At 35.5% G+C, this 27,973-nt stretch overlaps 1 protein-coding gene across 1 annotated transcript in view; it reads left to right on the forward strand.

The window, feature by feature from the left end:
• Window positions 1-26,832, forward strand: part of LOC121425210 (alpha-1,6-mannosyl-glycoprotein 2-beta-N-acetylglucosaminyltransferase-like) — a 40,434-nt gene extending 13,602 nt beyond the window's left edge. The window contains exons 3-9 of the mRNA XM_041621216.1: window positions 2,975-3,072; window positions 7,305-7,404; window positions 7,995-8,125; window positions 15,155-15,230; window positions 16,193-16,282; window positions 18,641-18,765; window positions 20,292-26,832. Of these exons, the coding sequence (XP_041477150.1) occupies window positions 2,975-3,072; window positions 7,305-7,404; window positions 7,995-8,125; window positions 15,155-15,230; window positions 16,193-16,282; window positions 18,641-18,765; window positions 20,292-20,520 (849 nt within the window). The 3' untranslated portion in view covers window positions 20,521-26,832. The remainder of the gene's footprint in view (window positions 1-2,974; window positions 3,073-7,304; window positions 7,405-7,994; window positions 8,126-15,154; window positions 15,231-16,192; window positions 16,283-18,640; window positions 18,766-20,291) is intronic.
• The last annotated feature ends 1,141 nt before the right edge of the window (window positions 26,833-27,973 follow it).

The raw sequence follows: 27,973 nt of genomic DNA on the forward strand, positions 1-27,973 counted from the left end.
ACGTTGGGTCCATTTGACACGACCATTCAATAATTTTTCACAAAACATCAGGTAAACTAAGAATTGAGGGGGCCCTTTTCTCAAATGGTCGGGTTTCATTGCCCGAGCCGACGCAACAAGCCTTGTGAGTGATAATGAAAGTTGTTCAACACAGGTTATTATCATTGAAATATAAATTTCATTTTGGTGAAGATTGTTTGATTATGGATTCTGTCATCTCCTCATTTCAATACTAAAAAATGTTTCTTTTAATAAGTAGTTTTGCCTAGCTTTCTCTTGTCTTGGGCAGCAATGGTTGCAGTTCTTTTTAGTGTACAGTACATGTACTGTAGTTGGCAAGTTTTTTAATAAAAGAAAAGTCAAGAAGAGTCATTATTACTGTACATTCCTCATACTTTAAAGTACTTCCCATTTTTGTCTTTCATCTCTTTATCCATTGGCATTGAAGCTGTACAGTCTAATTGCTAGAAGTTTAGGCTATGTTTTCATCCTTTGTACATGTAAAAACTTTTTTTTTTGTATTCTGTATTTTTGGGCAATTTCACCACATTGTAAATATCATAGCACAGATTATGGAAAAATCAAAAGGATCACTGACAACTTTTATAAATTATAAGGTCACTAAATTTGCATTGAGGTCAGTCAGGAGGGCATCCAAAAGTAGGCCCTACATGTACATAGCTGTGGTCCTTTATACTGCATTGCAAATTACATGTATAGGGTATTAAAATAAAATGATGAAATTGTTGATAGCATAACAAGGTCAACACTGAGCTGTTGAAAGCAGTTGGGACAGCCAAGGGCATTCACCCTGTTCTGTATTTATTTCTACTATTTTATTAATTTTTTATTATTTGTTGCCCAGATTCTCAGTGACCCTCTTTTTATAGTACCCCAGCTAAATGAAACACACATTGGTCTGGGGGTAAAATGTGTTGGACACATTTTTGCATGTTTCTGTAGTTGTGTTGCCATGGAAAGTTGGAAACAGCTTATACCGGTAATCACAAACATTCTGTAAAAAATCTTTCAGTTCAAAGTCCAACCACTTCTTCAGTTTTCAAACAATGCTCATGAAATATGGATCACACATTGGTCTTGAGGTAAAGATGTACAAGAAAAAAAATGTTTGCATGTCGGAAATCATGTTACCATGTGAGTGGACAGCTACTTTCATAATTTCCGTCTTAATTATACTCTGAATAGGTGATTGATCCAAACATCATCATGCATGTGACCAAAGAATCATAGGGTGTGTTTATGCTTCCATTGCGAGGACAGAATCAGCGATTTCAAACGTCGATTCAAAACGCCGATCGTAAACGTGGTTCTGGGAGTGCTGTTTATGCTTAACTTTTCAGAGCAAATCATGGTCTCGCATCGTAAAGCGAGGTTGAATTGGGCGCGCCTTTTTTCGAAAGTTTTTTCCGATTGTTGTTATTACTTGGAGATAACATGGAGCAATACGACTGTATTTGCCCGCAGATTTTCATCTCATTGGAAGCATGTACCAATTGACGTCATTTAAACACGTTTACGATCGTGGTTCTGTTTGTACTTCCCCAGAAAGCCTGATTCTGGTCAAACGACGTTTACAAATGCACCTTTTTGTGAGTTTACGATCGGCGTTTTGAAACAGCGTTTAAATGAATGAAAATAAGCATGGACACAACTGTGTTTTGGACTAATCACGTTTGGAAACGCTGATTCTGGCCTGAAAAGTGGAAGCATAAACACAGCCTCTGTCACATAGTCACATAATTAGGCAAAAATGGACCTGATAATGATATCTGATGTCACTAGCCGTGCATGTATACAGTACTACCTGAGCTGTAAATAGTACTTAAGACTATTTATGGCTTGATAGGCATGACTTGATGGTACATGTAGGGGCTTAAATCAAATGCATGGACATACAACATTTACATACAGAGTTTTTTGTAAACAAATTTTCGGTGTTACTCCTATGTGTTTAAGATCGCATGCTCGTTCTGTAATGAAAATCATATGCCAGAAAAAATTGAAACCAGTGGGATTGGAGCCTGCCATCTACTGCTTGCCAGGCAGCAACTCAACCACCGGGCTATTCTGTTTCACGATGAACTGGAATACGAATACCCTCGATCCTCTTCTTTCTGACTCATTAATATGCAAATGCACTCCGCCGTGGACAATAAATAAAGAGGCTAATAATAGGGGGTAATAATGATTTGTAAACAAATTTTCGGCATTACTCCTACATGTATGTGTTTAAGATCGCATGCTCGATCTGTAATGAAAATCGTAAGTCAGAGAAATTGGAACCATTGGGATAGCCTGGTGGTTGAATCGCTGCCTGGCAAGCAGTGGATGGCAGGCTTGAATCCCACTGATTCCAATTTTTTCTGACTTATGATTTTCATTATAGATCGAGCATGCGATCTTAAACACATAGGAGTAATGCCAAAAATTTGTTTACAAAGTATTATTACCTCCTATTAAAGTCCTCTTTATTTAATACCATACAGAGTTTGTACAGTATTTGATAACAATGCAGGTACACACAATGATCAATCATCTTTATCAAATTTCATTTACATATGTATGATTTCTCACTCAATAACCAGGATTACTTCATTCAGTTGCATTTCCTATCTGTTGTATACACATGTACCGTATTTATACTGATGACGCATATACAAAATATATACTGACTTTGATTGCTGGTTTGTTGCTACTTCATGTACATGTATAATTAGTGATGCAAATAAAACCATTTTCCTGTCACGGGGAATAGTTGCTCACATTCAGGCATTGCTTCAAGAACCATATTTCCGATCGCATCTTCTGGTGGCTGCCCATATTTTTTTCACCATCACTAAATGTGAGTCTCTAAAGAGAGAATGGGGGGAGGCGGTAATGTGTGAGACAATACATATTTGGTAAATATTGAGTCAACCAATAATCCTGCCAAATTTTTATTTTATTTTACCAGGTAATGCAGATATTCTATCCATATTCATTGCAAGTCTACCAGAATGAATTCCCTGGCCCAGATGCCAATGATTGTCCTCGGGATATCACTCTTGAAAAGTAAGTTTAAGAGACCATAATGGACACAATTGAGTTTCATAAATTTTTCATGTTTGGGTGGACTTGTATATGTATTTGTAACATGATCATGTGTTCATTGTGTTGATTATTCAGGTACGTGTACCATCAAATTTATTCCTATTCACATTGTGCAATATTTATTGCTATTCAAGTTCAACCTTAATACAAAATACGACATATCACATGAAATTGAAGATGTTCTCAATGGTTTCATAATTCAAAAAGTATGTTAAAAATTCATGAATCCTGTAGCAAATTTTGTCTTTGTTCAGAGAGGTGTAACTCGGTTGTTGGAAGGTGAAAGGCAGTGAAAAATCAGATTTACACTTTTTGGGCATTTGTACCTAGACCTTTGAATGATCAAAACCATGTTTAATAAAAATAGTTTTAGTTTAATAAACCTTTTTTTTTTAAATTGGTTAATTTGAAATTTGTATAAAGCCCCAGCTGTCTATATGGAATGGCTGCTCTCTCAAACATCAGCACCGTTTGTGTTAATAGTCCATGACCGATTCAATATTGACATTTTTTTCTTTATTTGAAACATTTGTTACACTTCATCACACTTTTCATGTATTCTATCGGTTGGTTATTGATTAGATCGCACATTACATCATTGAATACATACATCTGGGCAAGTCCACATGGCAGAGGGTAAAAACAGTAAATTTCATCTGAATTTGAATGACCTTTACACTCAAAACCTTTTATTTCAAGGAACTGAAAAACTTTTTCATATACAATTATTACCTAAGGCGTTTTAGCATAGCAACTTTTATAATAAAAGTCATATTTCGAACGCTACATGTAGTTTCAATCCGAGACCAAAGTGGTAAACATTTTTGTGTTGCCTTGCGGGTTTTGCCCATAGGAATACTGTACAAATATTTGCCATATTTCTGCCAGTTCGCTTGCGCAGTTGCAGTGGATTCCGATCGCTAATTTCAGTATTTGCGAAATCTGGTTGGAACCAGTTTGTGAACCAATGTATTGCAGATAATGCTTTAGACTTGATATCTATAGGGACAGTGATTTCAACCCTATTAATGTGAAAGGTGAGGTTGTATTCATGCTAAATATTTCATGTACTCATATAGGTTTGATGAACGTGGATTTAAAGCATTGTTAGTACAGTGGCAGATCCAAATTTTGACCAGTGCAAGTATTTTGATATCGCTACTCAATGCAATGCATATTAATTTTCTAGGTAAACCGAATTGTCACTTTTTCATGTACCCAAGTCTATGGGGAATTTCAGACATGTCTTAAATGGAATTTATGATTTGCTTAAACAGAATTTAAGATTTTCTGAAACTGAAAAGGCATTTTTTAAAATGGAAAATCACTGTCCCTTGTTCTATTTCCAACTATTCTCTATTCGTAAACATGATACCTATGGGCCTCGCCTATTAAAACAAAAATATGAGGATCTGGAACTAAACTTCAAATGGTCTTAAAATGGAGGTCACAAGACTGCTCTAGGATCAATGATTGCTAAAAATGCAATGCTCTGGGATGACAGCAGGCACTGGAATAAGAAAAAAAAAACAAATTGAGTGTGTAGGGGGGAAAAAATAGTCTGCTGGGCAAACCCTTCACTCGAAATAAGGGTCTGAATGTGCAGCCTACTCATGCCTTGTGTACTGGAACAGCAAGTTTTGTAGTCTTTGCGTGGAGGCACACGTGTTGATCAAAGTTCCAAGGAGGGTCTGTGCCTGCAGACTAGGGGGAAATAGGAATTTCTTTGGCTTCCTAGTGATGTTCTGGAGCAGAAATTTAGATTGAAAATGGGGGTCTTGACCATGTAACAAGATATACATGTATGGGTACAGTAGGGGCTGCTTTGATGACGGAAGTAGTGGTGGGAGGGTCATCAACATCAACCCAATGTCATAACAAATTGGGTCATATTTCATGAAACTTGGACATAAGGGTAATCAAGTCTCACCCTTTTTACACAGGATTTTCTTAGCCCCGGACTACCGCTAGCCCCGTACTATTTTTTTTTTCCTTTTCACACATGCCAAATTGTTATTGCTAACCCCGGATAAGGAATGCTTGCTTTTCACACACGAAACTCGCTAATCCCAGACTAGTGGTAGCTTATGAATATTCACGAGCGCACTGAGGGGTCATTTGGGTCATATCCAAAATCGCACGTGCTTTAAATACATTTGTCGATCATTCGTAGTACAAGTACTTCACTCGGAATTGTTTACCGGCTACACGATAGACCTAATTATGTTATTTGCTTGATTCAGTTGATGAAAAACATGAGTGCCATTTTGCTCATTTTGATTGGACAACAGGGCCGGCTCTGTTGTGGGGCATGAATCGGAGCGCTTAGCCCACTTTTGTTTTACACTAGCGATCTTAACCACGTACTATCGCTCTGAGCCCACTTTGCAAAAATGCTGTGTAAGAAGAAAGTGGGCTAAGCTTAACCCCGTACTATAGGTGGGGCTAAATGGCAATTTAGCCCCACCTATAGTACGGGGTTAAGGAAATTTTAGCCTGTGTAAAAAGGGTAACTGATCCCTTAAAATGGGTTCAGGTCAAGGTTAGATATTTATATTATATTGGATGGCTAAGAGTGAAATACCAAATATATTCCAAGAGTTTGGACAAATATTTTGGGAATGTTTCTGATATTCCACGAAATAAAGCCATCCAATATAATTATCATCTATCCCACTCACCCCCCCCCCCTCCCCCCAAAAAAAAGAGGGAGAAATTTGATTGAACAAGTCATATCACTTATGGCATCATCTTCTAGTATCAATACTGTTGTTGACTTACATGCAGTTCATTATGACGTCATTGTGCTCTATGCTGCGCATCGCATTGCTTTCCTTGTACACGTTATATATTTCACGCATTCGTGCATACGCACTACACTATTGAATACGGTCCCATATTCAATGGCAATTTTTGTACAGGAGCCTATGGGACATTTGTCGGATTTTGGTCCTATTTAGGGATACGCTCTGAAACTTCACAGGCAATTGATGCAGACCAATATATGCGTTTTTAATGCTCTGCGAAAACACTATATATAGAAAATAATACGGTATATCAGGCCACACTACATCATCATAAAAGAACCTTTAACCAGCATGTACATGTCTATGTAATACTTAATTTTCAACGTGATTTTGAAATTCCTTTTCTGTGAAACTTGGACAGTCTGATTATCAACCCTCGTTACCCATTAGAATCACTTTTTTCCTGCTAGTGCTGTAAATATTTTGTGAAATAAGAAGATTTAGGAATAGTATGATATTGGTATACATGTACAATGAATTTTGATTGATTATTTGCTACATTATCTTGGTCATTAGTATTTAAAAGTAGAAGAATTAGTTAAAGAAAAAAAAGTCCATAGAAAGGTGGACTGAAGTTCATGTTAGGTTTCATTATCAGAATACCACCCAAAATATCAGCTTGTATTGTCATAATTATAGAAATATGAAATTGAATATACATGTATGTGTAGGCCAAGAAGATGATGAATAGAAGATTTTATTTCATGTGTGTGCTAGTCAAGGATATTATCTGGAGACAAAAATATAACAAGATGAAAAGAGTCTCATCAAGTCTTTTTTAATAGGCTGAGAAGACAAGAAGGTGAGGTCTTGGATCTTGTCGGGTCATTTTGATTAGAACAGGAAGACAAAATCCTCTACATCTTCATGTGTTGTCCTCACAAAATCAAATTGACGAGGTTAAGGGATTTTCTTCTTTCCTTTCATTCTCGCTTTACTCGCCATGCCAAGACTTGGGTTGGCGAATTCTCATTGCAATTTATTTTGTTTACCCTAGGTTATATTGAACCATGTGCGCTTAATATAAATTATGGCAAAAGAAGCTGCTGAAAACTGCTTATCTAAAAAAGAGAGCCAATGGAGTAAATTAGAGAGTCAAAAGGGGCCTAATATAAATTATAGATCATTTAAATCCTGTAGATTAAGACCTTTCAAATGATTTTTGTTGTGAAATTTGAAGAAAAGGATATGACTTTTATATAAGTATGAGTACCATATCATGAATATTGAAGAAAAAAAAATCCAACTCTAGCAATCCATAACAGGTTTAATTATTAGAATACCACCCTTGATGTCACCCTAAACTCAATTTTTTTCTTCTCATTCGGAATGTATTGATTTTACAGGCTTTTATTAATTCATTACCACTCTCTTTTTTTTTCTCAGAGCAAAGAAAATAAAGTGCAATAATTGGGAACATCCAGACAGCTATGGTCATTACAGAGAAGTTAGATACGTGATGACAAAGCATCATTGGTTCTGGAAGGTAAGACTATTCCTAAATGATTTCAAAGGGTTGACATGCAATAATGCTTTCAAATCAAATTTGTATTTGATTTCTTTTGAGGGGTCCGCATTCCAATTTGAAGCAGTTAATTTTGTCACAGAAAGGTGAAAAAAAACTTGAGGTAGTGATGTTCCCAGTACTCCATTTCCCACTACCATATTACAATTTTTTTATTTAAAAAAATTACAGGTAGTTTTATGATAACTTTGAACATTTGAGGTAGGGTTCACCATGATGATGAATCTCAAGAGTAGGGTCAAGAACACGCTTTGGTTTTCTAAGACAGTCTCAAGAAGACAAGTCTCGTTGCATTGGAAATGTTCCATAATTTGAAATAACAAGTACTGAAATCTCAAGGCTGTTTGTCTAGTTATAATAAATTTGATTACCCAGTATAAAGTCTTCTGCCAGAAATGTCATGCCCTCGTTTATAGTCCTGATCTATTTTAACAGTCATCTCAAATGTTTGCTTTTCAAGATTATTACCATAACTTAATATTATTACCGTAACTATATAATTTAATATTTCAAGATTATTTCCAGAATTATATTTTTTTGAATATTTAAAGCTTCAGCATGTGTTTTCTGGACTGGAAGCTACCAAGGACCACGACGGATTAGTTCTCTTGCTAGAGGAGGATCACTACATGGCACCAGACTTTTACCCAATGCTACAAAAAATGTACCTTCTGAAGAAAGAGTGAGTGTTTAGTCAACGTTTATAACTCTCTTTTCTTAGACTCCCCTAACCCAGGGGGCTGGTTCACAAAGCTGTAGGTAAGTTAGAAATACTTTTAGAACAAATCGTGAGCCTGTCTTGTCGTAAATGATATTCACCATTAACTCTTCATGCGTTCTGTTCGCATTATTGCACGCCTGTAGACACGTTCCGTTTGCCTTTCTGCACAACCGTGCATTTCCCTATTAACGCCCTTTGTCCCAGTAGTTTGTAGTTATGCGGGGGGGGGGGGGGGGAGGGCAGTCAAATATATTGCTGTACACACGCATGACCAAAAAACAACATGTTTAAAGGGGTGTTTATTTAGTTTTGGACGTGGGCTGCGCGTGCACTTGCTAAGGGTATCAAAAACACTTTTCAAAAAAGGGGTAGTTTTGAAAGACTGGTCAATGGTCAATCACAGGGTCAAACATATTTAGGCTATGTTTCTTTTTCAAAGCTTGTTTTTAAGACTAGCCAAACATGTTTAGGGTATGTTTTTTTCCCCCAAGTTTTTTCCCTGGGGTCATATTCTGGCAACAACTTGTTTAGGGGCCAAAATGTGTAAATTAAGCCCGCGAAAAAATTGTTTAGGGGGTTATTTTGCACACACAGAAAAACTCGTTTAGGGGGTGTTTGGAAAAAATTTGGCCACGTGTGAGTACAGCAATACATTTGACTGCCTCCACCCCCCCCCCCCCCCCCCCGAGCCGAGGTAGTTATGTATTGTTGTATATACATTCACTTTCAGAAATACGTAGTAAGAAATTATCTACCATGTAATGTAAAACAATCAATAATCCTCCAGCAGACCCAGGAAGTTCATTGAAAAAAAGGAGAGAAAAGAATCAATATCCTCACAAACAATACCATGGTCAGGTACATTGTTAGCAGTTAGGATTCATGACACCTGTATGAAAGAGGTGCTTTTTTTTCTTTATTCGCTGTAGTATGATCTATTTTTATGAGATTACCAATGATATTAGAATAATTTGTGTGATGAACTGCCCAGGTTAATACAAAAAAGAATCATGCCATTGACCCAAGAACCAAAAACAAAGGACTACTACACTCTTGTTGGAAAAGTAAGAAGAAAAGTTTTGAAAAAAAATTATTTGTAATGCTTTATTTCATTAGAAATGCAATAAATTTAGAAATGTAATAAATTCATACAGGGCAAGTAAACCACCAAACACTACAAGTTTACTCCACAACATTTCCTTTTTAAATTATCAGATAAAAAAGTTACATAGCTCTGTCTAAATAATAGTATTAGACCACATAGATGGGTTCACTGCTAAAATAATGCAACACACAGAGGGTTTAAGGGTCAACGTACAAAGGGTTAAATGTTAATTGGTGATTATTTAACTCATATTAAGTACTAGTCGTTCTTAAAGTCGCTCTTGTTAAACTTCCATGTATGAACAGTTTAATGAAAGACCCACCAGATCCCCCCTTTAAACCTTTTCTTTCACCTCCCCCTCTCTCTCCCTCTCTCTTTCTTTTTAATCGTCCTGCCCTTCACTCTCTGACTCATCTTAGGGTGTGTTTATACTTCCAACTTCCATTGCGAGAACAGAATCAGCGTTTTCAAACGTCGATTCAAAACGCTGATCGTAAACATGGTTCTGGGAGTGCTGTTTATGCTTACTTTTCAGAGGCAAAATCACGATATCCAGCTGGCCTCGCATCATAATTTTCATTGAGCAGGAAAGCGAGGTCAAATTAAGCGCGCCTTTTTTCGAAAGTTTTTTCAGAGTGTTGTTATTACGTGGAGATAACATGGAGCAATGCGACTGTGTTTGCCCCCGGATTTTCATCTCACCGGTAGCATGTACCAAATGACGTCATTTAAACACGTTTACGATCGTGGTTCTGTTTATACTTCCCCAGAAAGCCTGATTCTGGTCAAACGACGTTTACAAACGTACCTTTTTGTGAGTTTACGATCGGCGTTTTGAAAGAGCGTTTAAATGAAAGTAAGCATGGACGCAACCGTGTTTTGGACTAATCACGTTTGGAAACGCTGATTCTGGCCTGAAAAATGGAAGCATAAACACGGCCTTACTCAATCATGCTAATAATTGTTCTTCCTCTTCACCTTCTTCCCCATTTTAACCTGTTGATGACTAAATTCTGTAATTCCCATTAAGTTTGTACAGGGACCACCCGGTTCCTGTAGCCAATGGGTTAAATTGCAATCTCTAGCCCCCAATTTCTTATGCTACTTCCTCTCTCTCTCTTGCTCTCTGATGTCTCTCCCTACCACACTCTCTGCCTTTCTCTTACCCCTCCCTCTTCCTCACTTCTCTTTTTCTTTCCCTCTCTTTCTCCCAAACTGATACCAAGTATTGTACATATACATGTATATCAGTATGTTAATTGACATATTATTATTATTAATCTCCCCCTTTATTCATCCTATTCCCAGCTTCATTCATTTTCTTTGCAATTTCATTATGGTCTGATTTGAAGGAAGTTGGGCAACCGTTTGTGAGTTTTTAATGTATTTTTATGATATTTATAGTAGAAAATGTCATTGAACAAGTTTCACTTCAACAAATTTTATTTTAAATGCACACATATGGAAATGAACAAAGAATACTTCATGAGATTGCTAATGTGTGTGTCACTAGACAAAACACCCATAATTTGAATTTGAATTAACAAGGAATTTCTGAAAATAATTTGATTTTCAGGAGTTTACTGTTTTATAAATTGAAAAGAAAAAAACATGATCATAGCTGTTAAAGAGAAATGCCAGTAGTTGCAGTAAACACTGATTTCATGAGAAAGTCTGTAAAACCAGGCTTAATTGTCAGTATATCATCGAGGATCTAGATCTGGTACAGTTACATAAACTGAACTTTGTGAAATCTTGAAATCTACGCTGAAAAATATTCACACTGAAGATCACCAACACAGATAAGCGCACATGGGACAGTGTATTATTATTGCTTTGAATGTCGTGCCCGACGCGTGACCCGAATCCTGTGCTTATATGCTAATTTCTCAGCAATTACACAATTTCTTCCAGAATCCTTTGGCACATATTCTTTATTTATACAAACAGACACTTTGGTGGTCATTTCATTGGATTCTGTACAAACTCACTTTGATATCGTTACCAAAACTGGCATTTACCTTTAATAGTTTACCTTGAATATATTTTGCCAACTGAAGCAGGTTTCATATTTGTCCCATTTTGTGTCCAGAATAGTTACTCCCTTGTATTGTGTTTTTATTCCTCATTTCCGTCTGTTATCACTTTCACTCTTAATCAATATTTTTGTTCATGATATGAACATGAAGGTCATGGCAGTGTGAGTTTAGAAAGTAAAATGAAGGAAAATCAATCAAATTGAAAATGAGCTATGTGGATTCTTCCAAAGATATCATATGATATGCAACAGGTGCAAATGAACATTACTTTGCCATTCTGCCTCATACATGTCTGTAAATGGTGAATTTCCACTCTTGGCTGGATAATAGAACACTGCTGAAGCTTTATTATCATTAGTGTTGGTTTGTGTGGATGAAAAGATCCGCCACAGATGATTGTTATATAGTGCGTCCAGGAAAAAAAAGGAAACCAGGATTCTCACGTTCCCTCGAGATTGCACTTCAAATACAAATGAATTGTTATTTCATCATACTAATCAATTATTCTTCTATATTTTGAATCCGAATATTTGACAAACCCTTCAAGCATTATTAAGCAAGACGATTTTGAAAGTCTTTAATATGACAAGATTGGTTCATCATACTAATCAATTCTATATAATTTTGAAACCTAATATTAGACAAACACTTCAAGCATTATTAAGCAAGACGATTTTGGAAGTCTTTAATATGACAAGATTGGTTCATGAAACGACGACCATGCTTATTCCAGGATTGGCCCATTAGCATTTGTTATGTATTCTTTGTATTAGTTTGTTGTACTGCTCCCTGAAATGAGAGTGAATTCAGATTCACATGTGAATTTCTGCACAAATTGTATCTGATATGCCTCAATATTTGTTGCTTGCAATCTGCCATGGGTGAATGATTTACTAAGCTGTTGGTCTCAAATTAAAGATGAGATTCCACTCTCAATACTATGTAAAAATCAAATTTATAGTAAAACCATATTTAATTATTGTAAAATCTATCTCTGAAAACAGGTTTCCTTTTTTGTGGGATGCAATGTATAGTTTCATAATTAGTCACTGAATATTGGTTAGTCTGACTCTGGATAAGATATATGCACAGGTGATTTTATACATGCAGTGTATTTGCGAGTTCATATAGTTTCATAGTTGGGTACTTTTAAAGCATGTGCCATTTCTGACATTAGCTCAAAATAAAAGTTAGCCCACCATTCACCATTATTCATCAGTGACCGTGAACTTTCCCTTTAGAGTATCGTCCAATGTTTTATTTTGATTTATGTCACCCTTTTTATTTATTTTTTTTCCATTTATTTTTTTATTTCATCTTTGTTTTGTGATTTTACTGCTTTTGAACTGTTTCAAATCATTCCAATTACCTGTAAATATTGTGATTATATGTGATTTTGAATACCAATAAAACACATAATTAAAAAAAAAAAAATATATACCGTGTTTACACATTGACTCGGCTCGGGTGTTGAATCCGCGAGCCGGGTTGAACACTGCGAAGAAGGGATCAGAGATCGCGTTTATACGTACATATAAAAAGGCGAGTTCAACACGGCTCGCGGATCTCGAACGGAAGAATTATGACGTCGCAAATTAAACGCGGGAAATTCATCGCCGGAATCGAATCTTGTCCGTGCGAACAACAACAATGCCAAAAGTGAAAGCGCGCGCAGTGACCTGGTCAAGAGAGTTTGACACGGCTTTCTGTTTACACACGAAAAAATTGCCGAGTCTGACTCGGCTCGCGGGTTGAAACCTACGATTTTGGCGGATCAAAAAAGCCGTGTTCGACACGGCTCGCGGATCACACTGATCGCCTTTACACAGCATAAAATTGCCGTGTTGAGCACGGCTCGCGTGTCTAACCCCCGAGCCGTGTCACTGTGTAAACACGGTATCAGATGAGCTAAACCGGTTAAATCTCTTTTGAAAGGCAATGATAGGCCTACACTCATCAAGTACAGATTAGTCAAAGCAGCATACCATAAATATGCCTGCAAAGTATTCTGGGAAGAGCATGATGCATCGTGTGTAAAAGGATTGACCTGATTAACTGGGTAAAGCTTGGGGATAAGATATTTTGAAAATAAATTCTCATGAACAAACAAACATTTTATATAGCCTACATTGTAATATACATGTAAATGTAGTCATTTTTGCACAGTATTTTTATATTTTTCATTGGATTATTAAAGAACTCAGAAATGGTCATTCTTTCAACACTAGTCATAGGCAGTGCTTTTTCCCTGCACACTACTTGTCTCATTATTGATTCATGAAAATTAATCTGAACATCAGACGATCTATGCAAGCTTGCAAGGTCCTATCTTTGCATTTAATACACAGTTGTCATTGATGCAATGTCATTAACATAAAGATGAATTCATGGCAACTTTGTATTGGACAATTAGCTCAATGATGTATCAGGCGGTGGGGGGGGGGGGAGGTGGCAGGAACACACACACAATTGTACAGCAGAGATGGCATTAGATCTTTGATGAAAGACCATAATTTTAGCTCTTGACCTGAATGCTTTATGTTGATATCCTACTGTGATAGCTATCTCATTATCCCAGAGCTCCACCTGCCAAGGCACTATACATATTCTTTTTTATTCATTAAAGGAGCTATACGAAATAACAAAGTTCTGGTCATTTGAAATAAGGCTTGAATTTCAATAATTTCATAAAATGAAGAGGTTCTCCAGGCTGGCTTTCAAACTCTCTCGACACTCTGTTTTGTTGACGATCAGCCATGCATTAAATCTTTTGTTCACCATGTGAAAGCTTCTGTGGGAAACCGGTGAAAACACGTTTATCTCATGAAATTATGGAAATACAAGCCTTATTTCAAATGACCAGAACTTTTTTATTTCTTGACCATTTTTTGTAATTTTGGTACCAAATTAAAGAGCAGATATTGAACTTTTCAGAAATGTGGTTTTCTTTTTGAAACCCAGATACCCCCCGCCAAATGAGTTTTTGGTATCCTTTCTTCAAATTGTTTTTGCTCACTCATGCGTGGATAAGAAATCTGATAAGTAATATCAGATGAAAGAGGAGATTCTAAGCTTTAAATTGGTAGGTCATTTGTCTATTCTATTTATGATTAAGTTATGATAAATGATCGCTAAATCTCGGTTTCGTTTATTCTGGGACGCACTGTATTTCCCTTCATTTGATACCCACTGGAATAGCTATCTCATTATACAAGAGCTTCAAGTCATACTGATAAAGGGAAAGTCAAGGGGGTGAAAATGAAAAGCATTGAAATCTAAAAGAAGCATTTTGCTGGAAATTTCATCAAATTCAGATGTAAAGAAAGAAATTTTCAGTGACATTCAAACTTTTTAAGCATATTTTTCATATTACATTTTGCTTATTTCAGAATAAAACAAATGATAGAATGATGCATTTATGCAAATGAGGGAGCTGATGATGTCACAATTTTACTATTTCTTTATCATTTTGTATGGAATATAGGATAATTCCCTTTTTTCCGCCCACTATAATGCGAAATAGAAGTTTGAGTCCTCCTTGACCATGGTTACGTGTAATTCTTTAAAAAAGGGGGCCTCATATGAAAAAAAATGAATGTGTATATACCAGGGGGTGCAAAGATTTAAGTATGACTTAGAGTCACACTTAAATGCCTGTATGAAAGGCCTGACCACATTGGTTAGATCATGCCAAGAGGATACGCACTACTGTGTATTGACCAATAAGATTGCGTGTTGTATACATGTATCATGATCTAGATCCACAATTGTATGGTGACAATTAACTTTGATTGGTGCAATCTTTAAAATGTTATTGATTTATCTTTTTATCTCTCTCTTTGAAAGGAGCTGTCCGGAGTGTGATATACTAACCCTAGGAGGCTATGATAAAACATTCATTTATAAAGACAGAAATGACAAGGTGAGATCATCTTCTCTTTAATAGTTTACAATTTAATTTCATCAAATTTAATTTGGCTATGCTTAGTGTTCACAGGGATGAAGAGAGGGAATCATAGGAATCCAAATATATTGGGTGATTTCAAGTTCAGTGTTGACCTTTTGGTGTTGGTGTTGGGTCAATTTTTACACGATTATAACACCAAATATAAAATGAGGATGGTCCCAAAAAGTCACTCACTCGTTGTTGAGATGTCAATAATGTGATCTGAATCAGTTTTACAAACTCTGAATAAGTTTTGGAGCTAGGGGAAGCAATCAAAATTTCAACACTAACACCGACACCAAGGCCAACACCAAACTTGAAATAACCCATTGTACTAACTTGAATTTGAATAAGTCATTACTTATCATGCCAGAATTTGATACTTTACAATACAAGAAGTATATTTTAATCCATAATAATATGGTAAACATGATTTACTTCAAAAGTAAATAGGTTGTTAGTGAAATCAGGAGTTCTATTTCGATCTAGCATTTCAGTGTTGGTTTGTGCTGTCTTCACAAATAGGTCATGAAAATTTGAAAAAAATGTAATTTCGTGAAATAAATATCATTCATCAAAAATGAAGAGATATAAATAGGGAGGTAAATGAGGAGGAGGTACAATAAATGTGATCAAAGAAAAACATAAAAAAATTTAAAGAATATGATGGAATAGAAAAGAAGTGATTATTAGACAGAAATACAAATGGAAAGGAGAGCTGAGAAAGATAGAGGGGTTTTCTTGCAGGGGTAGAGAGTAGCTGGTAGATGAGAAATAGAGTCCTTCTATAGATGTTTATACTCCATGCTGTCAATTGCTTAATATTATATCTCTATTGTTGACATCTCTAAGCATGTAATATCCATCATGTGCATTGAAACTCCATCCTGTTGTATCCTTCAACATCAATTGTTTTGAATGACCTTGACCTTATATAGGTGGACTCTTTAGTTTGGCACTCTGCCAAGCACAACATGGGTATGTCATTGGATAGGAAGACATGGGAAACACTACAGCCATGCGTGCAGGTAACTAAGTTAACCCATTGAATACTGAAGTATCTATTGCAAAATAGTGGATTGTGATTATATGTACCTGCTTCCCATAGCAGAGCTACCAAGTCTCACGCATTATGCCTGAGACTCAAGCATTTTGGACTCTTGTTCATCCCCTCAAATCTCTGTCTCACGCAATTATCACAGCCTATCCCCATAGACATTGTACACAATGTCTGTGATCTCATTCAGATTCACAGAAAATCTCACGCATAGCTGGTCTTTGAACTTGGCATCTCTGCCATAGCCAGCAGTGACTGACATATGTTGATGTTTTTGTTTTGTTTAATTTGTTGGTATCTACAAAAGATATGTCTTGGAATATTCTCCTCTAACTCTCTCTTCCTTTTTTGCTTTGTATTATTGTCTTTCTCCCTGTCTTTCTTTCACTTTCCTCTTTTAATCCTCCTCTTCTTTTTTTTTGGGGGGGGGGGGGGTGGGAGTGGGGGGAGGTCTATTTATCTCTCTTTTCCCTTTTCTTTCTCTTAACATGCCACATTGATTTGTATAAAAAAAAGTAGATTTTCTTTTTCACCTATTAAAGTTGAGATAATACAAAAAAGCCTTGCTAGGTGTAAATGACTGGAAATTAATCTAGAGACACAATGCAAGTACGATTGCAGGATTGCAAAGCCTGTACTGCCAGCATTAAAAGAGAAAATAGATTATTATGATTGTTTAGATAACAAGTTCAATTGCACAAAAATTTGTATCAAATATTGTGTCTTATGGTCAGTCAATTTTCATTTTTGTCTCACCTGCGAAGCAAAGTGAGACTATAGGCGCCGCTTCAACATCAAATCTTAACCTGAGGTTAAGTTTTTGAAATGACGTCATAACTTAGAAAGTATATGGACCTAGTTAATAAAACTTGGCCATAAGGTTAATCAAGTATTACTGAACATCCTATTAGAGTTTCATGTCACATGACCAAGGTCAAGGGTCATTTAGGGTCAATGAACTTAGACCATGTTGGAGGAATCAACATCGAAATCTTAACCTGAGGTTAAGTTTTTGAAATGTCATCATAACTTAGAAAATATATGGACCTAGTTCATGAAACTTGGACATTAGGTTAATCAAGTATCACTGAACATCCTACATGAGTTTCACGTCACATGACCAAGGTCAAAGGTCATTTAGGGTCAATGAACTTTGGCCGAATTGGGGATATCTGTTGAATTCCCATCATAACTTTGAAAGTTTATGGATCTGATTCATGAAACTTGGACACAATAGTAATCAAGCATCACTGAAAATTTTGTGCAAGTTTCAGGTCTCATGATTAAGGTCAAAGGTCATTTAGGGTCAATGAACTTTTGCCGAATCGGGGGTATCTGTTGAATTACCATCATAACTTTGAAAGTTTATTGGTCTAGTTCATTAAACTTGGACGTTAGAGTAATCAAGTATCACTGAACATCCTGTGCGCGTTTCAGGTCACATGACCAAGGTCAAAGGTCAATGAACTTTGGCCGAATTGGGTGTATCTGTTGAATTACCATCATAACTTTGAAAGTTTATGGATCTGATTCATGAAACTTGTACATAAGAGTAATCAAGTATCACTGAACATCCTGTTCGAGTTTCAGGTCACATGATCAAGGTCAAAGGTCATGTAAGGTCAATGAACTTTGGCCATGTTGGGGTTTTTTGTTGAATAACCATCATATCTCTGTAAGTTTATTGGTCTAGTTCATAAAAAGTGGACATAGAGTAACCATGTATCACTGAACATCTTGTGTGAGTTAGAGTAGTATTCAAAGTCAGCACTGCTGCTGTATTGAACCGCGTGATGCAGGTGAGACGGCCAGAGGCATTCCACTTGTTGATTATTAGTATGGTAGCATTATTTTTTGTGTCATTTTCCCCTGCCACATTTTTTTTCTTCTTTTAATCCCAAGTACAAACCATAAACAGAACACAGTGTGCTTAGAAACACAAGTAGTAAGTGCCTTATAAATGTTATGTATTATTATTCTGGTAGGATATACCTTGCTACCTGTACTTCCCTACTTTTAACAAAAGTAAACGTAGTAGGTCAACATACTTCACAAGACAACAAATAAATTTTATTAATTTTCACTATTGTTATGACTGGTTGCAGTATATTCAGTCGTTTACCAGGGGAGCGTTTCATCAAGTATTTTGTCCGATAAGTTTTCAGATCTGATTGGTTAAGAGGTACTGTTACTATGGTAACTGTCAGATAAAGCAGGATTTGTCAAATAAAACCTCTGACAAGTCCTGTCATGAAATGCTTCTCAGTTAAAGCTCTGTATTATGTTTACAAGTGATTTCTCACAATTCTTGATTTTCTATCTTTTACAGCAATTTTGTACATACGATGATTATAACTGGGATTGGACAATGAATTACGTAAGCCATAAGTGTCTGTCTTCACCGTTCCAAGTGATGGTCTTCAAATCTCCTCGGGTCTTTCATATTGGAGAATGGTATGTCCAATGGGTGATTTCAAGTCTGGTGTTGGCCTTGGTGTTGGTGTTAGTGTTGAAATTTGGATTGCTTCCCCTAGCTCCAAAACTTATTCAGAGTTTGTAAAACTGATCCAGATCACATTATTTACATCTCAACAACTAGTGAGTGACTTTTCAGGACCATCTTCATTTCACGTTTGGTGTTATAATCGTGTAAAAATCGACCAACACCAAAAGGTCAACACCGTACTTGAAATCACCCAATCTCGTTTATAGGATATCATGCGGTAGATTCCATGACATTTGCTCTGGCGACAATTGCTCTGCTATAAATTCTACACATTAATGGAATAACCAACTTCACCCCTGGATTTAACACTATACCCTATCCTAAACCTAACATAAAACCCTTTTCTAACCCTATATCTTAATAGACAAAATAAAGCCTGGAGCAAATGCTGTGTCACTTCGTGGAATGCTAATGAAGGAGCTGATAATACACACCTGCTATTCCTTTATTATTTCTCTTGGCCTTTATTCTGATGTCCACTTTAAATTAAGCTTTGGTTTAACTTTCTAGGCTAAAATTTTGGGAAGATGAAAATGTCACAAAATTGTTCACATTGTATTTCTAATGTCTACTGTTCTTTTTATGTTATGCTTTAATGATAAAGAAAACTGCTTTTTAGTCATTATTTTCTGATAGTTATTAATTTTATTTGAGTGCCAAAATGAACAGATGAATTGAAGATGTATTGTTAAATAGTTGTATCACAATTGGCTATCTATAGTTCAAGCACAAATTTATAGTTAAAGCACAGAGTCTGAATTAAGCCTGACTTCGGAATATGGGCCTTTGTATTTTACATAATGTCATGTATGAAATATGAAAAAAAATTGCCTTGTTGATGTCAAAGACTATTGTATCTGCATGATAAGTTGATAATCCTTGTCATCAAAACAGATTTTGATTCGAGTAGTAATAATTAAGGGAACAAGAACTATTTCAACGCAATGAAAGAGCTTCTATCACATTTATTTTCTTATGTATTTCTCTGTTTGTTTGACTCTTTGTTTTTTACTGTTTTCTTTTTCAATTGAAATTGTCAAGGACCTCTTTTTTAATTGTAAACAAGATGAAATTAATTGATGTTAATCATTAAAAGGAAAAATAGTAATACATTTATTAATTTTGGCAAATACTGGATTTGTACACAAATTCGCATTTTTTAGCAATTTTGGGTCTGCATGCACTTACAAGATGTTGCATAATTTTGGAACCGCGTACCTTGGAGTCACAATTTTAGTCTTAAAAGTTGCGTAAGACTTGAAAGTTAAAAGTCAGCGAGCAATGTGGTGAAAAGATTTTTTGGCAGTGGATCAATTGCAATAAGATGTTGAGGGAGAGCTGAATCAGCTCCCCCCCCCTCCCCGTCTTTTTAGGGTAAGTAATTTGGAGGAGGTGTTATGATACCGATGACTGTCTTATTCATGCAAATCACTTTCATTACTCATTAAAACATACTATCTTGATTTTCATACAGTGGCATTCACCATACTGGGAAAGGCAAGTGCAGTGCTGATGAGTTGGTTAAGAGAATAGACTCCACATTGGAAGCAAACAAGGACAGTCTCTTCCCTAAGAGTCTCATTTTAACCCCCAAGACACGACCTCTAAAGTCTCGACTACCAAAGCCCAACGGTGGCTGGGGTGATATTAGGGACCACACGCTCTGCACGACATATGGCAAAGGTTCTTCTAAGACAGTATGATAAAGGCTGAAAGCTTATACCAGTAGGTGTTCACACTAAGAAATGAGTGCGCTTTGAAACATGATTCTATTTTATTTGTCCTTATTTTTATTGGAGGGGAAATGTGATTAGCTGCAGTCATTTGATGGTCACTGAAGAGCCATGTACGTGTATATGGCTATGTAGCAAAGGGCCAATATAGCAAGATTTGTAGCCAGAGGTACGTTTATGACCGTAGGCTTGAATGCAACGTGTCGTACCATACAAAGAAATAGACTTTTATATTGCAGACCTGCCACCCAGTACGTTTTTTTGGCGTATTTAGTACGTTTTTGCAACCAAAATACGGCAGTACATTTTTTCTTTAAAAAATATGTTTTTGTAATTTTTTTTTTAAACAAAATCGTTATTTATGGAAGAAAATCATCTCTGTATGTCTCTATTTCAGAAAACTTACAAAAACATGGTTATTAGATCAATGTCATTTCAGGTAACTTTTTTATTTTCAATCATTTTGTTTAAACCAAGATGAGATATGCACAAGTTTCAATGTTGGTTTTTTTTTGAGCCACCAGGTTCACAATTGCAAAAATAAGACATTATAATAGGATGCATTTTCTAATCTCTTTTATTTCTCTGTGTGTGAATCCTACTCTTACTTTTTAGGTGTACTGTATAAAGAAAGAATTGTAATCTCCATTGTGCCAAATGTGAGTATAGAGATGAGAAATCCAAGTGATGTTGTCCTATTGGTTATTAAATGATCATGACCCTTCATTTGCATGATCATTTTCAATTCAAAGCTTTATTGGACTTTTTAAGCAAATGGATTTTGAAGTGGAAAATTGAGTATGTTCAAAGACTCCAACTCCACGCAATACTGAGATGAAAATCATCCATCTGGAACTTCATGTAACTAGGGCTGAAATCAGATTGTACATTGATGTGCATAATCACATAACGTTCCAAAGCTGGTAACTTAGATAATTGTATATTGTGTTCTTACATAGTGCCCATGTCTGTTCAATATGTTTCTTCAGGTGCTCTGCAATTATTAGCCCAACATTAGCATTGCTTTCCATGAGGCCTTTTGGCATGTCATGGTATAAATTCATGTTGGGTCCCTCTTAACCTCACCTTGGTCGACACTGGCAAATGTAGTTTAGTGTCTTGCCTAAGATGCATCTTTGACAGACATGATATGATATACACTGTTATTATCATTATGATTATTGATAAATGGTATTAATACTTAAGTAGAATTTGTTATTTTGGGCCTTTTTTATACTCTGTCAGGAACAGAGTGTAAATAAGAAAGAGATATCATGTGGCATGACACGTCTGACTGAGTCAGTCAGTCAGGCAGGCACAAGAAATCCAACTATTGCGTTTGTATTCTGGTTGTTTTTCATCTATTCTGTTTTTGTTGTTGACATAACTATCAGAGATACAAATTTGGGGTATTTTGTTTAATCATTTTATCTTACTTACAAACATAGAAATATGTTTGTGAAACAATCTTCATATTTGTCTTGACTTCAGGGCAGAAGCAGGACATAGGCACCACTTTTCAGATAGAAAGAGAATTTCAATTCGTTGGAAACATGGAAATGAAATATTTCTTGATGTATTTTAATGTTTTCAAGTTGCCATGTTCCCCAACATTTATTTATCAGAATATTATATTCTTATTGGTAATACTCTAATTGGAAAGCGGGGGGTTCAACTTTCTCCCAACTCGATTCAAGCCGTATATTTCAAAAGGAACGCTTATCATGCGGTAATGAAAATTGTTGTCTGTATAGAGTGTTTTATTGATGCATGAATAACACATATATTTGACTTCATCAATTGCCTGTTCAATGCATGAGTGTATCAGGAAAAGGACCGAAATCAGACGAATATCCTATAGGCTCCTGTACAAAACTTGCTGTTCAATATAAGACCGTGTTCAACAGTCTAGCGCGCATGTGCAAACGTGTGAAATATACAACACGTAAAATAATGAAAGCAATGTGATATGCAGCATTCATGAACTACATTTAAATTGCATATCAACAATGATCTTTTTTTCTTTTTCTTTTTTTTCTTTTTATCTTTTTTCAACAATGATCTTATAAAGTGAGGCCATATTAACTGATTGTCATAAGTGACATGACTTGCTTAGTCAAATTTTTCCTTTTATTTTTTTTTGGGGGGGGGGGGAGGAATAGATGATAATAATTATATTGGATGGCTTTGATTTCATGGGATACCAGAAATTGTAAATATTCCACTCATGTGCGATACATGGAATATTTGCCCTATTGAACTCCTTAGAATACTTCTAGTATTCCGTTCTGAGCCATCCAATATATAAGTACTGTAATGTGTGTGCTATCCTGTACTGACTATATATATTTAATAATGTGTGAATTATTCATTGATTTCCTCTTATATTATGAGACATTCCCATCATAGAATATATACTCTAATATTACCATCAAAGATTGGTTGAAGTTGACCAAGTCCTGTTGCAGATTATTTTTTTATGCCATTTCTTACTGATTTAATTCCGTTCCATTAGTTCTCGATACAACAGTGCATTGTTCATTTTAGGGAGCCAAATATGGACATAATACAACATATATTATTGGAGAATTTTCAGGCTTGAATATATTTACATGTTTGCCCTATGATTGTATGTAATGCCAAACCAAAATGAAATGATAAAGTGTTTGTTATGAACACTGCAGATATCATATCTGTTATTTACAAATCACTAAGTATTATTTATATTCCAAATATGATATACAGGTGACTATGAATAAGTCAAATCTCTTACACAATCTTCAACTTAGAAAATGTAAATGAGACATCTTTAGACATATTTCAGACATTTTCTGGTCTGAAATAAGGCTTCAAGTTTTGGAAATTATTTGACTTAAGGATGGTCTACTGTGATTGCTAATTAAATATGCTTGACGATTTATTGAACTTTTTCATTGATATTTTTGTATGAAGAGTACCTAGTACCTATATGTGCCTTGTGTTGATCACCAACGATAATTCTTTAGATTAAGTAAGCATTCTTGTCGTGGCAGATATAGATATAGGTGAGATAAGTAAGCCTCCATTTCTGTGTCTTACAAAATATTTTTTTTAAATTTTGTATTTACCATGATTTTATTCTGCATTAAGCCCTGTGCCTACTGATATTGGTGGAAATTCAATTACATAAAATCCTAATGATAAGAGTACTAAAAAGTGCTGTAAATGTTCAACAAAATTTTAGTCTGTTGTCAGCCTCAATTGATTCCAAATCGAAGTGACATCACAGCAATCTACAATCTGAAGCTGATTTGGACTTTACTTCAACCACATAGTAAAGCAGAATTGAGATTTTACTATTCCTAGCATTACCCTAAGCTTCAAATAAGATTAATTTACTTGTGTGGACTTTGATAGGCAAAATGTGATTTCTTAAAAAGTTTGGTCACATTGGACATGATGTTTTTTTTTTTGTTGTTGTCGCAGACATTCATATGAATTAGATGTTATCTTCATCTGGCTACTATCCACCTGAAATCATTTCTACATTTTGGTTGTTTTTGTCTAGAGAAGCCTTGGTGCTGAGATGATTGGCCTAGGTGATTGAAGGAATAATCTCATGCTTGGTTGAATGATTATAGGCATTTTAATATTTGATTTGTAATTTTGTAATACAGATTTTAACGTTATTGCTTTAGCATTACACATTTCAGCAATTTCTTCTTTTTTTTTTTACTGTATTGCAGATAAATGGAGGCTTTAGATTAGTCATGTATTTACACGTAGTTATATATTATGTAATGTACTAACAGCTGGTCTGAAAATGTGTATTAACTATCTTTAATGCAATGCTTTGCTTTGTGATTTTATTTCTTTATAGCGCAATTGTGATTTTGTTATTCTACCAGAGTATATGAAACATTTTAAAATGTTATTCACCACATGAATATAATTTTGGACAATTATAATTCCAAAGTGAAAATCGCATGTATATTAGAGATCAATGTCATTGCAAAATTCTTCTCTTTCTACGGTTATTTCATAAGTTTCAGACTGTAAAGTCCTCTTGATATAGTGGAATTATTTTAATGCTTATAGTCAGTGGGGTATCTGTTTTCCTAGGGAAATTTCACACCATTGGGATAAATATTACACATGGTCGATAAGATTTACTAGCAGCTATTATGTAATGCGACCTAAGTCATTATATCACTTTCCCTTGCCGGACTGCTGCCCAAGGCTAGTTAGGCATGGTTACAAGTACATCAAGTTTGCTTTCCACCAGTTACAGGCAATCCAATGCTTTTCCGCAAAGTGTGAGGTCAGCAAATTATAATCCATGAATATGAAGACCTGTGATTATGTCTGTCCTAAATATCTAAGGCCCAAGTTACACATACGTCAAAAGGTGGAACGAGGTCGGTCCGAAGATGGTTCTACGTATGTGTATATGCTCACTATTTTTTATTTCCAATCCGGACTAAGTACACCTACATGTAAAAGGCAGATTAACCACTGTACTAGAAATAGATTAATAGCCAACAGTAGTTATTGCTTAAGAACAATAGAAAATGTTGGCTTGAAAAGACAGACGATAACAAACCTCTGACTGGTTTCAGTCTACTTCTGATATGTGTACACGCACCAAATTGCAGGCTTAAGGCCGGCATCAGCTCTAGGCAGCTTCAAACCCGACGCATGTGTATCTTTGGCCTAAGAGATGTATCAAGCGTGTAAATGTGGTATATTTTTGTTTCTTAATAAATTACTAGTAGAATGAGGTATGTTATTGACTGCTTGCATTTACAGTGGTGCGTGAAAATTCATGAACCCCACCAGAAAATGAACATATTTGAATTGCCTCATTTTGCCATGCTATAGATATATAATTGTGAGGTCTGGTGATAGAATAATTACATTCAATAAAGTTTGTTTCTCTGGGCTCGCCGAACATTGTAGTGTTGTTAACATTCAACATTCAGCATGAAGGAGGGCATTTTGTTATGGGGTTCACAAACTTACAGCACAAGTAAATATCTATGGATATCGCTTTCTAATGAAAGGAACAGAGGCATTCCTGATTGCATTGAGATCTAATGTATATGTGAAAAAAAGACACCAGGGGCCCTTTTCATAAAGGACTTACAACTGTTGTAACTTTGCCATTCTGACAACTACCATGGTAACAGAGCTCAGTAGCCAATCACAATCAAGGTTTCCATGGTAGTTACCATAATGACAAAGTTACTTTATGAAATGAGCCCCAGGAGTGTAAGTTACAAACGATTGGTGATCCTATCTTGTAAATTATGTTCACCATTGGTGATGATAAAGCTCTTTAAGAAACACCAACCAAGACCCTTGTTTAAAATAGAAATGTAACTGAATCGAATCAAGATTGGGTGTACACAGGAATAGTTTTGTTTACCAAATCTGCTACATCATTGTGTAGCGATTTTAGATCTTAGTAACACAGCATGTGCTGATAGAGTGGCATCACCTCATCGGGGCTGACCCTAATAGTCATATATACATTTAAGTCAAGAGTTCAAATTTTATCATTTACTGCTATTGATCTTTATTAGGTCATTTTAACCTCATGTGCAATGGATTTTAATATGGTTGTAGGGAAATGGTAATAAAACCATGGAGTGACATGTATTGTTTCATTTTCTGTGCTTCAATGTGATTTGTCAAACTACATGTATGAATAAAGATGGGATGTATATTGAAACACATCTATGGCTTTACGAGACCATTCACTCATCCATCTCACCGACATTCATGAGCCGTACAATACTTGCACATTTGTTTCAAAATTTATTGTCTACATCTATAATTCTTTAGACAAATATCTGAATTCATTCACACTAGACACAATCTTGCAAGATTGAAGGTTTAAACTGCTTTTCGTAGTCTTGAGAGAAAGTCTGATTTATACCTCCGTCACATTTCACCTACAGCGAGTCGAAAACGGCCATTTTATTCAAACCACCTATATGTAGCTGGTACAAAAAAATTGTTAAAACAACTTGTTTACGACTCGCCATAGGCTGAATGTGACCGAGGTATTAGTCTTGCAATGGTATGACAAAATGCTCTCAGCCATGACTGCCCCCCCCATCTTACAGTTTCAAGGGCAATTCCACGTTTTGTGTGCAAGACATGGTACCATTTTTTTTCTTCTCATTTTCAATTGTAAAAGATAATCAAGATAGAATATGTTATCAAATACTTGCCCCTGGGAGATATGATAAAGTCTGAATATAAGTTATATTCATGATTTAATGACATCAAGAATATGAAAAACAAAATACATCCGGAAAAAGGAGTTTAAGTGTAATAGCTGTGCAAAGTAGAGGGAATCGAATTTCAAGTGCGGCATTTCCAGAAGTTACGATTAGACCGTATATGGTTAATGACCGAAAATATTCTACTCGTACACGTAGAAACGTGATATATTGAATGCATAAATAAAATATACTTGTGGGAATTCTTTTACATGGCTTATGAGCTACTTAATGAAAAAATCAATCTAAGTAAAATAATTACAATTTTTACCAAAAATTAAAATTTTACTCTTTGAAGCATATGGCCTCCTGGAGTTTGGTTTACCATTCAAACTACTATCTTATCTTCAAAATGCCAAGTCCGTGAATCAGTTCATAAACCCTACTCAAAACCTACCTGTTTAATAGATGATTCACAGTTGTGGGTCGGTTAATTGGAGGTGCACACCAATTTTTATTTTGGATTATTAGTATACATGTAGTTGCATTAGCTGTGTCATTTTCCCCTGCCACATTTTTTTTCTGTTAATCCCAAGTACAAACCATAAACAGAACACAGTGCACTTAGAAACAACAGTAATAAGCGCTTTATAAATGTTATGTATTATTATTATTATAAACAGCTATTCAAATACCTGGGCCCGACTTAGAATGAGTTACGATTGATCTGAACATCTTAAACTATATGACAAACAATATATTTTTCCCCTTGGAAATTTGCATATCCCTTATAAAGAAAGAGAAGCACACCGAATTTTTAATAAAACAATGAATGTACGATTATACATCACATCTATAAAATATTTTTTACCAAACATGACTTTTATATGTTGATGTTGCTGGTTTCCCATGGTTGTAGTTGATTGGATCAATCGAAACTTTGTAAGACGGGCCCCAGGTCTACGGATCACTTTGAATAACTGGTATGCCTCCATATTCCATGAGCTAGGTATCAAACATTGTAAAAGTAGCATAGTATAAAGGTCAAACCAGAATAAACAAATGTACTGCCTACCCCAAACATTTTAGAACATTCATATATAAAAAAAAAAGAAAATGCCACGATTATTCCGACAGCATAAGTGCAACATCAATCACTGCTCTACATTAATATGCATACACAATGTTATATACTTGAACAAAACCAATAAAAA

The sequence above is a fragment of the Lytechinus variegatus genome, chromosome 12 (genome assembly GCF_018143015.1).
Source record: "Lytechinus variegatus isolate NC3 chromosome 12, Lvar_3.0, whole genome shotgun sequence".
In the NCBI taxonomy this organism is placed as follows: Eukaryota; Metazoa; Echinodermata; class Echinoidea; order Temnopleuroida; family Toxopneustidae; genus Lytechinus; species Lytechinus variegatus.